Source organism: Patella vulgata, chromosome 5, assembly GCF_932274485.2.
Source record: "Patella vulgata chromosome 5, xgPatVulg1.2, whole genome shotgun sequence".
NCBI lineage: Eukaryota > Metazoa > Mollusca > Gastropoda > Patellidae > Patella > Patella vulgata.
Window position 1 is genome coordinate 40692895 of NC_065883.2, and position 14272 is coordinate 40707166.

Consider the following 14272-nt stretch of genomic DNA (forward strand, 5'->3'; position numbering starts at 1 on the left):
CAGAAAATATTTAATGATTTTTGATGATATTAGCATGTGCTTTTCATTACTTTTTTGAAACGGGGAGCTTGAATTAAGCTGTTGTCAAAAATCAGAACCAACCGCCAAAAATAAGAAAGTGACCAGACAAAGAGCTGAATTCTGCTTTAAAGTGGGAAAAATTCATGTCTGATGAATGTATATAAAGGGATTTATATTCAATTTTTAAAACAAGCGGTTGCCATACAAGAGACACCAACATTTTGCAAGAGATGAATGCAGAACAGAGAATATCAATATGACTCATGCTCTCATTAGCACAATGCTTCACATCGAATTTGGTCAAGGGCTATAGAGTAGTTTTCGGGCACTAGCTCAAATTGTGGACAAAGATCAATAATTTTCGACAAGGGTTGTCGCATATTTATTCCTTTCTCGGTAATGGGAGCATTTACATGACACCGATGTCAATTTCAAACACCTCAGACGATAACTTTTGTTGTTAGAGCATTCACACGGTTCAACAAAGTGAATCAAGGGCCATAACTTTTGAAGTTATTAACAGAAACTGCTGAAAATCAATAGGCTTGTTCGTTTTACTAATCTAAATGATGCATATAAATATAGATCTAAACATATAAATTTCAAAATGATCAGATAAAAAATATAGTCCATAGAGTGTTCAGAAGAAATTTTGGACGATGGACGGATAGATAGAGGCGACAGCAAATATACCACCACATTTCCATGTGGGCATATATAAAAAAAAAATATACATTGTTTAATATCTTGATTATAACATCTTAATATTCCCCAGTCTACTATGTATTATGTAATGAAATGGGGTTTAACGTCCTACTGTTCTGCTCCTATACTGGGCTAATTAAGACGGGCATACGCCATACAGTGTGCTATTGAGGGAAATTTTGCCTGGGCAGCGGCACTATCGCCTACTCTTATATCGAATTACAACTGCCAAGGGATCTTTTAGGTGCACGCCAATATGTACATGGGACCTCGGTTTTTCGTCCCATCCGAACGACTAGACAGCTGTCCTTGTCAGGCCCTCTGTCCTGCATCACTGACAAGGGGAAAACACGCCGGAAAATCTGGATGAACTTTCTCGGCCAATGCAGGGATCGAACACCCAACCTCCAATGTATTAACAAAATAATTCACAATGAATATACATGATATACACTACAACTTGGGTATGATTTATGAAATGAAATGGGGTTTAAAGACCTACTGTTCTGCTCTGGGCTAATGAAGACGGGCATACGGCTTACTCTTATATCGAATTCCAACTGTCAAGTGATCTTTTACGTGTACGCCAATGTGCACACAGAGCTTCGGTTTTTAGTCCCATCCAAGCAACTAGACAGCTGTCCTTGTCAGGCCTTCTGTGGGTATCATTTATTTGTGCTGTTATAGCAGGAGTTTCTTTATTTAATGTTTAGTTTCAAACCATTTTTGGAAAACTGTTCAAATTCTTGAGAATCATAGAAATGCATCAAGTTATACTGATATTCTCAGTGTAGGCCTATGTCATGCAATAATATGTTCAATATATTTCGTCTCAGTGTTAAGTTTATCAGGAGGAAGTTGACACAAGAATGTTACCACATGCATTTGATGCTGAGGATAACCATCTAGGCTTTGGACTGGAGCAAGTTATTGTTTACGCTTGTGGAATGGCTTATTGCGGGTAATTTTCTGCACAGACTAATTTAAAAATACACGAGCATCGCTAACACTGCAATATACGTCCACATTCCAACTCTGATTGATATGGTACTTTTTAAAATGAAGAGAATGAAATATGAAATGGCTGTAAAATGATCAGAGGCAAAGAAGGCTAGGCGTTTGGTTTGTTTTGCCAAATTTACAGACAAAATACTAACAAAAAAGTGGGTGTGACACTGCCCCAGGAGGTCGGGGCAAGCATCAAAATAAATAGTTGCTGTCTTTATGGTATAAGGAATAAATATGCAAAGTTCCAAGATGATCCATTCAGAATTGCAGCCTGTAGACGATAAATACAACCAGCGGCTGCCAGGCAGGATACACCCACATTTTCGAGAGATGGATAGAAAACAAGCCAAAACGAAAGTGATTTTTCCTACAATCAAGGGCCATAATTCAGGAAATTACAATTCAATATGCGCAAATATCGAAAGGAACCAAGATCTTTGGGTTATAAACTTACATTTCAAGTTTCAACAAAATCGGATAAAAATTGTGACCTCTATAGGGTCCACAACCTTGATATACCATATTTTTACGCTACTTGAGAACGAAGGGCGGCCATTTTACCTTGGCCTTGAGAAATCGTGTCATCACAGCAAATCAGATCAGCGCTCGTCTTCAAACAGACACTGGTGTGAGAGTGAGTGGCCAGACGATTCGGAATCGACTGCATAGGGGTCACCTTCACGCCCGACGTCCTCGCGTGATCCCTTGTTTGAGAGATCATCACATTCAGGCAAGACGTCGTTGGTGTAGGGATCGTCAACACTGGGATAATCGACGCTGGAGCAATGTGATGTTTTCAGATGAGTCAAGGTTCACTGTTGATTTTTTGGACAGACGTAGGAGGGTGTGGCGTCGTCGAAACGAGCGCTTCCAAGACGTTAACGTCATCAGACATGATCGATTTGGGGGTGGTTCTGTTATGGTGTGGGGAGGCATCACTGTTGCTGGAAGAACGGCTTTACATGTTGTTGCAGGGCGTGTTACAGGCCAGTACTACCGGGACAACATCTTGGCAGTCCATGTTGTGCCGTTTGCACGACGTCATGGCCGCCGTTTCATCTTCCAGGATGACAACGCAAGATGTCACAGGGCCAGGATCGTTACAGGTTACCTCCAACAACAGAACATCACCACATTACCTTGGCCAGCACTGAGTCCCGACCTCTCCCCCATCGAGCATGTCTGGGACATGCTTGGACAGAGGTTATGTCAACGTCAACAACGTCCTGCCAATGTCCAAGAACTTGCTGCTGCGTTGCAACAGGAATGGGACAATCTGGACCAAAATGACCTTAGACGTCTCATTAGGAGTATGCCACGTCGGATCAATGCTTGTTTGGCAAACAGAGGAGGATTTAGCCGTTACTGACTTGGTTGTGATGCTGTGGTAACTTTGCTGTTTGACCCCGGGTATCATTTTACCCTTATAATGGTCAGTCTGTGCCTTACTTAGTCTAACGATCATTTGGAATAAATCGATGAATGTGAACTTCATTTCATTTTGTCATTTGTTTCTTCGTCAGTTTCATTAGGTGACTTTAATAACACTTAAAAATCAAATATCCCCTACTTTTTTTGAATAGTATAGATGAACAGCCCAACGCAGATTCGAAACAAACAGCATTGTAATTTTATGCAAAAATACATTACCCTGTTCCCCAATCCAATTTCATTTGATTAAACTTCACATTTCATTTAGACCTTAGACAATTACGTTTCCAACTGGTACGGAGAAGTAATTTAAATTTATTATTATCATCGGAGAGATGTTTTTGTAAATACTTTAAATCAAAATTTTGTTACTGTTATACATATATAAAAGGACAATATTGGTGCCAGTCATTATCACATATGTGATAGAACTTGTTAAACACGTTCCAAATATTATTTTATCACTGAGATCATTGCTACGATAGATGCGTAATCAATGTTTCAACAATCGGAAGTGACGAACGCAAAAGGAAAACACGATTTATACCTCTATATAACTGACTGGAGCGACAAGTGATAACAGATGCATGGGCGATATTGATACAAAAAATATTATTATAGTGCGCCCTTTCATGTAACTTAATTGTTTAGGGAGACTTTACAAAGTGACAATTTAATCATATTAAAAAAAAAAAAATCAAGATTATGGACATGTAGTGTCTATTAAAAGCCTGTTTAAATAACAGTGTTTTAAATAGTTTGTTTTAAAGCATATAGATATGTACAACATCTTAAAGTAAATGGTAGGTTATTCCATAAAACAGGTACGCATGTATCAAGAGATAGTTTGTTACTAGTTGCAGTAAATTTTACTATACACGTTTCTGTGTATTCTATTTACATGCCATAAAAGTTTTAACCATAAATTACCTTAATTTTCATTTTGCATGATTTTTTAAGTTAGCGAAAACAGTCAATTAATAAATCTATAAACAAAATTAACAACCGCAATTCAGACAGCAGTCAACAAGAGTTGTAGCATATTTTTTCTATTGTCCATAATGAAACATTTATAATACACTAAAATCTGATTTAGAGTAACAACTTATTAAGTAATTATCAGAAAATCATTAGATTTTTTGGGCTTTCAGTTCTGCCCCATGGTAACGTTTAGTATACGAAACATTTAATATCATGAATTTAGCTGTTCAAGTTATCAAAAGTCATTGAAAATCAATATACTTGTTTGTCTCAAGACCTTAAACTCTGTTTATCGTTCTAAAGTCAATTGGATGATAACTTTGGTCTCTAGAGCGGACACAAGATTTTTCAAAGTTATCAAGGGCCATAACGCTTGTAGTAATTATTGGAAATCTTTGAAAATCACTGGGCTTCTATGTCTTGCAACCTGAAACACTGTGTACAAATTTAAAGTCAATCGGATATTAACTTTAGCCTCTAGAGCGTCCACAAGATATTTCAAAGTGAACAAGGGCCATTAATCTGACAGTAATTATCGGAAATCGCTGCCTTAAACACTGTGTATAAATATAAAGTCAATCGGATATTAACTGTAGCTTGGCGCTATTGCACTTTCGTACCTGTACCAGTTCCCGTGGTCGTAGGCACTTGAAATTTTCAGAGGATGTTAAGGGGGACTAGCAATGACCACACACCAAATTTCAGCCGAATCGATCAATAACTTTTAATTTTACCGACCTTTTAATTTCTAACGAGAGAGAACTTCATCCGTTTGACGCCATTTGCTTTGTTTACTATTTAGACTCGAATAACAAGACACTAAGACGGAAACCGACACACTGCACTAGCTGCCTAACACTGCAGTTCATAAAAATTAATATAATTTTCGTATACTTTAATTTTTGCGCGAAGCCACCATTTTCTATAAAATACTATTTGGTGTTGATCAGTGGATTGGCCTTTAGGTGTGAATATTTCCGTGACTTTGATTTTGACCTTGAGTCCAAACTTCCCATCCATATCAGGGCCTTTGCGTTTATGCTTGCCGTGGCCTTATTTCTTACTGTATTATCAAAGTTAATGTTCGAGGTGAAAGCAGAGACGACGTCCTTCAGAAAAGATAATTGGGTCAGAGTCGTAGGTCAAGGTCATGTTACAGAAAACTGAACTCAAACTTTTCAACGTCAGTTTTGGGATATTTGACCTTGACTTAAGACCTTGACCCCGTAACCATTTTCAAAGCCCATCATCTTGGCTTGAACCATCAACGTTTACCCTGGCCCTGTCGCACACTGCTCGGTCAGAAAACGGTCAAACGCAGAGGACCCGTGTCCGAAAGGAAGTCAATGTGAAAGGTCATGGTGACCTCCACTAGTCAATGCTAACCAACCGTGACCTTGACTTCAAACTTCCCATCGATATAAGGGCCTTTGCGTTGTCACGTACAACCGTGTAATCGAAACCACGCCAGTTGACTCAATGACAGGCTTTATGATACAACACGCTAACAATTCGGTGGTATGGCTATACAATAATATAAATATTGCATATTTGCGTTTATAATAAATATCAATTATTACCCAAAACCTTCATTAGGTGCCCACCGCTGTTTTGTTTTATCGTAGTCATACGTTATACTATAACCAACGATATAAAATACTATACCCCCCCACCCTCTGCCACAAACACGCCACCACCACCCAATAGTAGATATTGCTATATTCTATAGCCAACGTAAATAAATATTACCCCCCCCCCCCCAACAAACACACACACCACCAACCCAGATATTACTATATTCTATAGCCAACGTTAATAAATATTATACCCCTCCCCCAATCTCGTTGTAAACTGCAGTTGTGTTCTATCGTAGTGATTACGTTATTCTATAACCAACGTTAATTATACCCCTTCCCATTTACTAGTCATCTGGCTGGCCTACACGAATTTGAGGATAAAATCGTTTAAAATGTATAAATCTGCCCCCAACCCACTGTCTTGTGGTTGACTATAGTATTAATTCTATTTCACCATATCGGATTGTATACACCTCATAACTATTGTAATAATACATATTGAGCTTTTCTTTAATAAAAACATATCCAATTATTCTAAAAATACACTAAACCTCGGAAATGTTTCCAAAAATCAAACTATTCTAAATGAAACACATCTAACTATTCTATGAAACACATCTAGCAATTCTAAATGAAACACATTTAACTATGAAAGACACCTAACTATTCTAAATGAAAGAAACCTAACTATTTTAAATGAAACACCTAACTATTTTAAATGAAACACATCTAACTATTTTAAATGAAACACATCTAACTATTCTAAATGAAATTCGTCTATAAGCAATTCTAAATGAAACACATCTAACTATTTTAAATGAAACACGTCTACATGTATAAGCAATTCTAAATAAAACACGTCTAGAAGCATATCTATAAGCAATTCTAAATGAACACGTCTATAAGCAATTCTAAATGAAACACATCTAACTATTCTAAATGAAAGCCACCTAAGTGAAACACATCTAACAATTCTAAATGAAACACCTCTAAGTATGCTACAAATGAGGTTTAAAAAACTGAAACACATTGAATCTAAAGAACTATCATTACTAAAACATCGTTAAGCTCAATCGATCCTAACCAGTAGTCAAGATACAAAGAACAGACTATGAAATTTTACACTGGGTATACATCCGTGGCGATCTGATGCCAGAATGCATGGAACGGATGATCAGTTAAGCGCTGATGCCATATAAATTCTGCCATGTATTCTGATATGAGATCGCGATTGGTTGGACCATGCATGGCCTTGATCTTACTCTTGGCCCTCTGCCACATGGCCTCAACATGGTTAGTGGTGGTTTGGGTCACTGGGTCTACAAAGTTCTGTGTATGGTTAACCGTTCTGTGGACATATCCCAAGTTACCCAGGTTTTTGTAGGCCCCCACATATCCGAGTGGATAATAGAACCGGGCAGAATCCACTGTTGTATAATTGGCACCAGTGTTGCTGCGTCTCTTTGGGGGACTGGTATCAAAAACCCATATTTTTGTACTGGATCATAGCCCCCAAAGATCCACTGTTCCCTAACAACTCAGCCAACGTGGTTCTTTCGCCTGGCAAATAAACTTTTGTCAATTTCCACTATTTGCCCAGGCCCGCCGAGTTGTTGAGGGTGAAATATGTGACGCATATATCACGACAAAACAGATGCCAATCCACAACAGTGTACTCTGACCCAAAGCTCCCTAGCCTTATACTGTATCTCCTCCTGCACCCTGGACAACGCCAACATACACCATCTACTGCTCTGCCAAATAACCCTTCATTGCACTGAAGTTGGCAATTTGGACAGGCATGTTGAACAGCAAGAAGTCATTATGCCTGCAGAAGGCAATAGCGGCAGGTGTATTTTGGAAAAATCTTCTCCCAATCTGAGTCAAATTCATCGCATCGAAATCAGCTTGACTCGGGATATTTGCGTTAACGGCAGCCATAATGACCCTATGCTCTATTTCCGAGAACTGACGACGACTCACAGGCGTCGGGCCTATTTACAGAGTAACGCCAGTTGACAGGTGAATAATAAGGGCGATAAATCTTTTCCAAACATATTTGGCCATTTTCCCAAATGTTCCCATTTATCAAACAAAAGAAGGTGGTGTGCATGATAGCTTGTGATATGTGAATTTGAGCAATATTATTTTTATTTGAGAAAAGTACAGAGAAAAAGAAATTCAGCAGATTAAATCTTTAAGGGAAGTAACTCGTGTTTAACATATTATGACTAAGGGAAGTAACTACTGTTTAACATATTAGGGTTAAGACAAGTAATTCTCTACAGTTTTACTTTAATGTTAAATCGATGAAATTTCTTGGCCTTTAACATTTTTCTAGTAACATTTGTATGATCTTAATGCTTTTAAACACAAAGGCGCCGGCATGTCACAGACATCTAAAAAAATATTGTGACCTGTCCGCCTGGTCAAAGGCATCTTGAAGCAGTGGCGTAATTTTGACGGGATGTGTAATTCTAAACCCACCAGAATGTCAACCAAAATGTCATGCAACTGGTGTGGGGTTTGGGAGTATATAGGTGCACTACAATCGTATCATGAGGTCAGATGAATCAATTACAAATTTGACTGGCTCTAGGCTTAGTCTTGCATTTTCTCACCACGACCTTCATATTGACCACGTCCATTGACTTCCTTTCGAATGTGTGCCCTCTGCGTTTCACCGTTTTCTGACCAAGCAGTGTGTGAAAGGATCAAGGTGGTGGCCTTTAAAATTTTGTATGGAGTGAAGACTGTAAGTCAAGGTCAAGTGTCCAAAAACTGTCTTTAAAAATTTAGAGTTCAATTTTCTGTAACATGACCTTGACCTACGACTTTGACCCAATCATCTTTTCTTAAGGGCATCTTCTCTGCTTTCACCCGGGACATTAACCTCGATAATACAGCAAGAAATAGGGGCAAGCATAAACGCAAAGGCCCCGAGATGGATCGGAAGTTTGGACTCAAGGTCAAAGTCACGGTTGGGTAGCACTGACTAATGGAGGTCACCATGACCTTTCACATTGACCCCGCCCATTGACTTCCTTTCGAACACAGACCCTCTTCGTTTGACCGTTTTCTGACCGAGCAGTGTGCGACAGGACCATGGTAAACGTCGATGGCTGAAGCCCAGATGATGGCCGTTTAAAATGGTTACGGGGTCAAGGTCAAATGTCCCAAAAATGACTTTGAAAAGTTTGAGTTTAGTTTTCTGTAAGATGAGCTTGACCTACGACTTTGACCCAATTATCTTTTCTGAAAGACGTCGTCTCTGCTTTCACCTCGAACATTAACTTTGATAATACAGTAGAAAAATAAGGCCACGGCAAGCATAAACGCAAAGGCCCCGATATGGATGGGAAGTTTGGACTCAAGGTCAAAATCAAGGTCACGGCAATATTCACACCTAAAGGCCAATCCACTGATCAACACCAAATAGTATTTTATAGAAAATGGTGGCTTCGTGCAAAAATTAAAGTATACGAAAATTATATTAATTTTTATGAACTGCAGTGTTAGGCAGCTAGTGCAGTGTGTCGGTTTCCGTCTTAGTGTCTTGTTATTCGAGTCGGTTTCTGTCTTAGTGTCTTGTTATTCGAGTCTAAATAGTAAACAAAGAAAATGGCGTCATACGGATGAAGTTTGTTAGAAATTAAAAGGTCGGTAAAATAAAAAGTTATTGATCGATTCGGCTGAAATTTGGTGTGTGGTCATTGCTAGTCGCCCTTAACATCCTCTGAAACGACCACGGGAACTGGTAGAGGTACGAAAGTGCAATAGTGCCGCCTCTAGAGTGTCCACAAGATTTTTCAAAGTGATCAAGGGTCATAACTCTGGCAGTAATTATCGGAAATCGCTGAAAATCAAAAGGCTTCTTCGTCTCATGACCTTAAACACTGTGTATCAATTTAAAGTCAATCGGATATTAACTTTAGCCTCTAGAGCGTCCACAAGATTTTTCAAAGTGATCAAGGGGTATAACTCTGGCAGTAATTATTGGAAATCGCTGAAAATCAATAGGATTCTTCGTCTCATGACCTTAAACACTGTGTATAAATTTAAAGTCAATCAGATATTACCTTTGACCTCTAGAGCGTCCACAAGATTTTTTGAAGTGATCAAGGGCCATAACTCTGGCAGTACTTATCGAAAATAATTGAAAATCAATAGGCTTCTTCGTCTCATGACCTTAAACACTGTGTATAAATTTAAAGTCAATCGGATATTAACTTTGACCTCTAGAGCGTCCACAAGATTTTTTTAAGTTATCAAGGGCCATAACTCTGACAGTAATTATCGAAAATAACTGAAAATCAAAAGGCTTCTTCGTCTCATGACCTTAAACACTGTGTATAAATTTAAAGTCAATCGGATATTAACTTTGACCTCTAGAGCGTCCACAAGATTTTTTTTAAGTTATCAAGGGCCATAACTCTGACAGTAATTATCGAAAATCGCTGAAAATCAATAGGCTTCTTCGTCTCATGACCTTAAACACTGTGTATAAATTTAAAGTCAATCGGATATTAACTTTAGCCTATAGAGCTTCCACAAGATATTTCAAAGTGATCAAGGGTCATAATTCTTTCAGTAATTATCTGAAATTGCTGAAAATCAATAGGATTCTTCGTCTCATGACCTTAACACTGTGTATAAATTTAAAATCAATCAGAGATTAACTTTGACCTCGAGGGCGTCCACAAGATTTTTTGAAGTGATCAAGGGCCATAACTCTGACAAAAATATACGACCACATTTCAATGTGGGCGTATAGAAACGATGAAACGGAAGTAACCCGGAAATGCCACTGCGCATACTCAGCATATAGTCGCGTGTTGTTATCCAGGCACTTTTTATGATGCAACCAGGACGCCAGTCTTTAAACACAGAGCAATACCGACGATTGGAAATTGTTTGAAACCGTATAACAGGGCTTAAGGTAGTTGCTAGGGGCTAAGTTAGAGGTTATTAAGGGATTTCGTTGTGTATTCAGCTTGGAACCCATTCTGGAGTAGGAACCCAGGGGATTATTTGTTCTGAAAGGCACATTTAAAGTTTGCCTTAGCAACGCGAACATATGTAGAGAAGATTAACTTTGTCTGCAAAAATTTGAATTAAATTGACTTTTTCCGTGATTTCAGGGGCGTACAGCGCCTAAACCCAGTGGATGTGCAACTTCTAAATTCCCATTCTGATCATCGGCCATCATGGTGCCTCCGTTAGGCATAGTGCCAATTTTGTATGCGAGTTTAGGAACAACGGTCAGCTAGCTCTCCTACTAACATGGTTAAGTTGATTAAATGTGGAATATAAATTACCTATTATTCCATCCTGCATAATGAACTAGGTATGTTTTCTGTCCGCCATCTTTACTTGCTTCAACTACCTGTAATGTTAACTTTTAACAGTCAAATTTTTAAAGAAATACTTTGATTTCTCCAAACAAGAAAGCTTGGTTGATAACAGGTATAGAGAACCTTGGGTTTATCCATTTATATGGCGTCATGAGATTGTGAGATAGTAAAGCTATGATATACATACACCAAGAACTAAGAAGGGGTTGATCTGTGCATGGAACGTATATAAATCTCTGGGGTTTTATTTGTATGTCTATTGAAAGAAAATTAATTTCCTGATTATTACTCGGATTACCGCATTAAAATTGTAAATAATGTGCGTTATTTAATTCGTGTGTTTTCTCAATAGTTGAGATAACTGCACCAAAAGGTGTATAATGAAGGACCAGCAGGATTTTTTTGACATGTATGTGTTAAATCAAAATTTGGGAAGTAAAACTGTTTTACCATGCGATTTATTATTTGACCGTGCACTTTACGCAGGTCTTTGTAAATTTACGGACAGTCTTTAGATGGGTGCGTTTTCTCGCTATATGCTCGTTGTTCTCGTATGCAACTTTTGTATTTTTATCAGACACTGTAATTGGTTTATACTGCATACCATATCGAGGGTTTAGAACATAATTGTGATAAGTCAATATATCAAGCATTGTGACTTATCACATTTATGTTCTAAACCCTCGATATAGTCACACTACTTATAGATAAAGTTGCATTGAAAAAATAAAAGTACTGAACTTAAGAGAGAGAAATGGGGTTTAGTCATTTCAGGACTAACATATGGTTTTTAATTTGATTTCAATAATTCACTTGCATGTAGGGGTCTTTAGCAGTGGGAGCACACCGGAGGACCTGGAGAAAAAATATAAGTACTGAACTTAAGAGAGAGAGAAATGGGGTTTAACGTCCACTCGACACAAACTAGGTCATTTCAGGACTAACATATGGTTTTTAATTCTATTTCAACAGTTCACTTGCGCTTAGGGGTCTTTAGCAGTGGGAGGAAACCAGAGGACCCGGAGAAAACCCACGAGGTTGGACAGGCGACCCTACTCCTTGTGACGTACAACCGGGGAATCGAAACCACGCCAGTTGACTCAATGACAGACTTTATGATACAGTATGATACACGCTAACCATTCAGCCTTCCAACCCCCCTACTGAACTTAATCTATCGTACGAAATACAATGTCATTTATAACGAGAGCATCGCTAATGCTGAAATATATATAGGTACAACCCTATTCTGGATCATTCCAAATTAGATCTAAATCTGTTAATAATTGCAACCTGTTTATCATTTACAGACAAAATATCAACAAAAAGTGGGTGTAGCACCGCCGAAAGGGCAGGTGGTGGGGGGTGGAGGAGGGGGTCGTGCACCAACATCAATAGTTGCTGTCCTTCGGGTATAAGAAATAAGTGTGCCAAGTTCCAAGATAATCCATTCAGAATTGTGGCCTTCGGGCACTAAAAGCAAAAATTGAGCGTGGCTCTGTCCCTTGGGGTCAGGGCATTCACCAAAATCAATAGTTGACACCCTTAGGCTATTAGGAATACATATGCCAAGTACCAAGTTGATCCATTCAGAATTGCGGCCTGTAAATGATTAACACAAAAATTGGGCGTGCCTCTGCCCTTGGGGGTCGGAACATGCAGTAGTCGTCCTTAGGCTATAGTATATAGAATACATATCCCAAGTTCAAAGATGACCCATTAAGAATCATGGCCTGTAGGCAACACACAGAGACATAAAGAAAAAAATGGGTGTGGCTCTGCCCCTGGGGGTTGGTCAATCACCAAAAGATAGGTTGCCAGGCAACAAAACATACGCCCACAGCAGCTAAATCGTCCGAGCGTTCGTCAAGGGTTGTTCCATATTTATTTATATTGGGGGCCTTTACAAGACAGTCGTTTGAGGGTTTACAAGGTTCTACAAACTGAAACAAGGGTCTCAACTCTGGAAGTAATCTACAGAAATTGTTGAAATTTGACAGGCTTTTTCATTTTACTAATTTAAATAATGCATATAAATTTCATACAGATCACATGATGACTTTTGTCATTCAAACGTTCACAATCGCCATAACTAGAAATTATTGACAGAAATTGCTGAAATTTAATAGACCTATTTCACAAATTTAAATGATGCATATAAATTTCATACTTATCGGATGATAACTATCATCAATCGAGCATTAACAAGGTTTAACAAAGTGAAACAAGGGCAATAACTCTAGAAGTAATTATTGTAAATTGCTGAAATTCAATAGGCTTTTTCGTTTCACTAATTTAAATCATGCATATAAATTTCACAAAGATTGGGTGTGACTTTTTGTGTTAGAGCGTTCACAAGGATCAATAAAGTGAAACAAGGGCCATAACTCCAGACGTAATAAACGGAAATTGCCGAAATTCAATAGGCTTCTTCGTTTCAGTAATCTAAATAATGCATATAAATTTCAGAAAGATCGGATGATAAAGTGAAACAAGGGCCATAACTCTAGACGTAATAAATGGAAATTGCTGAAATTCAATGTGGGCGTATAAAAATGAAATGAAATGAAATGGGGTTTAATGTCCTACTGTTCTGCTCCTAAACTGGGCTAATGAAGACAGGCATACGCCATACAGTGTGCTATGAGGGAAATTTTGCCCAGGCAGCGGCACTATCGCCTACTCTTATATCGAATTCCAACTGCCAAGGGATCTTTTACGTGAATTACAATGTATACACTGGACCTCGGTTTTTCGTCTCATCCGAAGGACTAGACAGCTGTTCTTGTCAATCACCCAAAAAACAATAGGGGTTATCCTTAGGGTTTAAGGAATAGGTATGCAAAGTTTCAATGGTATCTGTTAAGAATTGTGGCCTGTAGGCCAAACACAAGACACACAAACATTGGGCGTGGCTCTGTCCCAGCGGGTCGGGCATGCACCAAAAATAATAATAGTATAGAGGTCAGCCTTAGGGTATAAGGAATAGGTATAAAAAAGTTTTCAAGATGATCAATAAAGAATTGGGGGCTGTAAGTGACACACAGAAACACAAAAAAATGGGTGAGGCTCTGCCCCTGGGGGTTGGGCATTCACCACAAACAATAGGGATGTTCCTTAGGATAGAAGGAACAAGCCAACAGTGAGGCTGATGTCCCCCACCTAAATCCCAAAATAATTAGATGACACATATTA

The 14272-nt window shown here is 38.5% G+C and overlaps 1 protein-coding gene across 1 annotated transcript in view; it reads right to left on the reverse strand.

Annotated features, from left to right (window-relative positions):
- The window catches only part of LOC126821486 (AT-rich interactive domain-containing protein 4B), a 338016-nt gene that overhangs the window by 108910 nt on the left and 214834 nt on the right, over window positions 1-14272 (reverse strand). The window contains exon 16 of the mRNA XM_056101477.1: window positions 11042-11109. Coding sequence (XP_055957452.1) covers window positions 11042-11109 — 68 coding nt within the window. The remainder of the gene's footprint in view (window positions 1-11041; window positions 11110-14272) is intronic.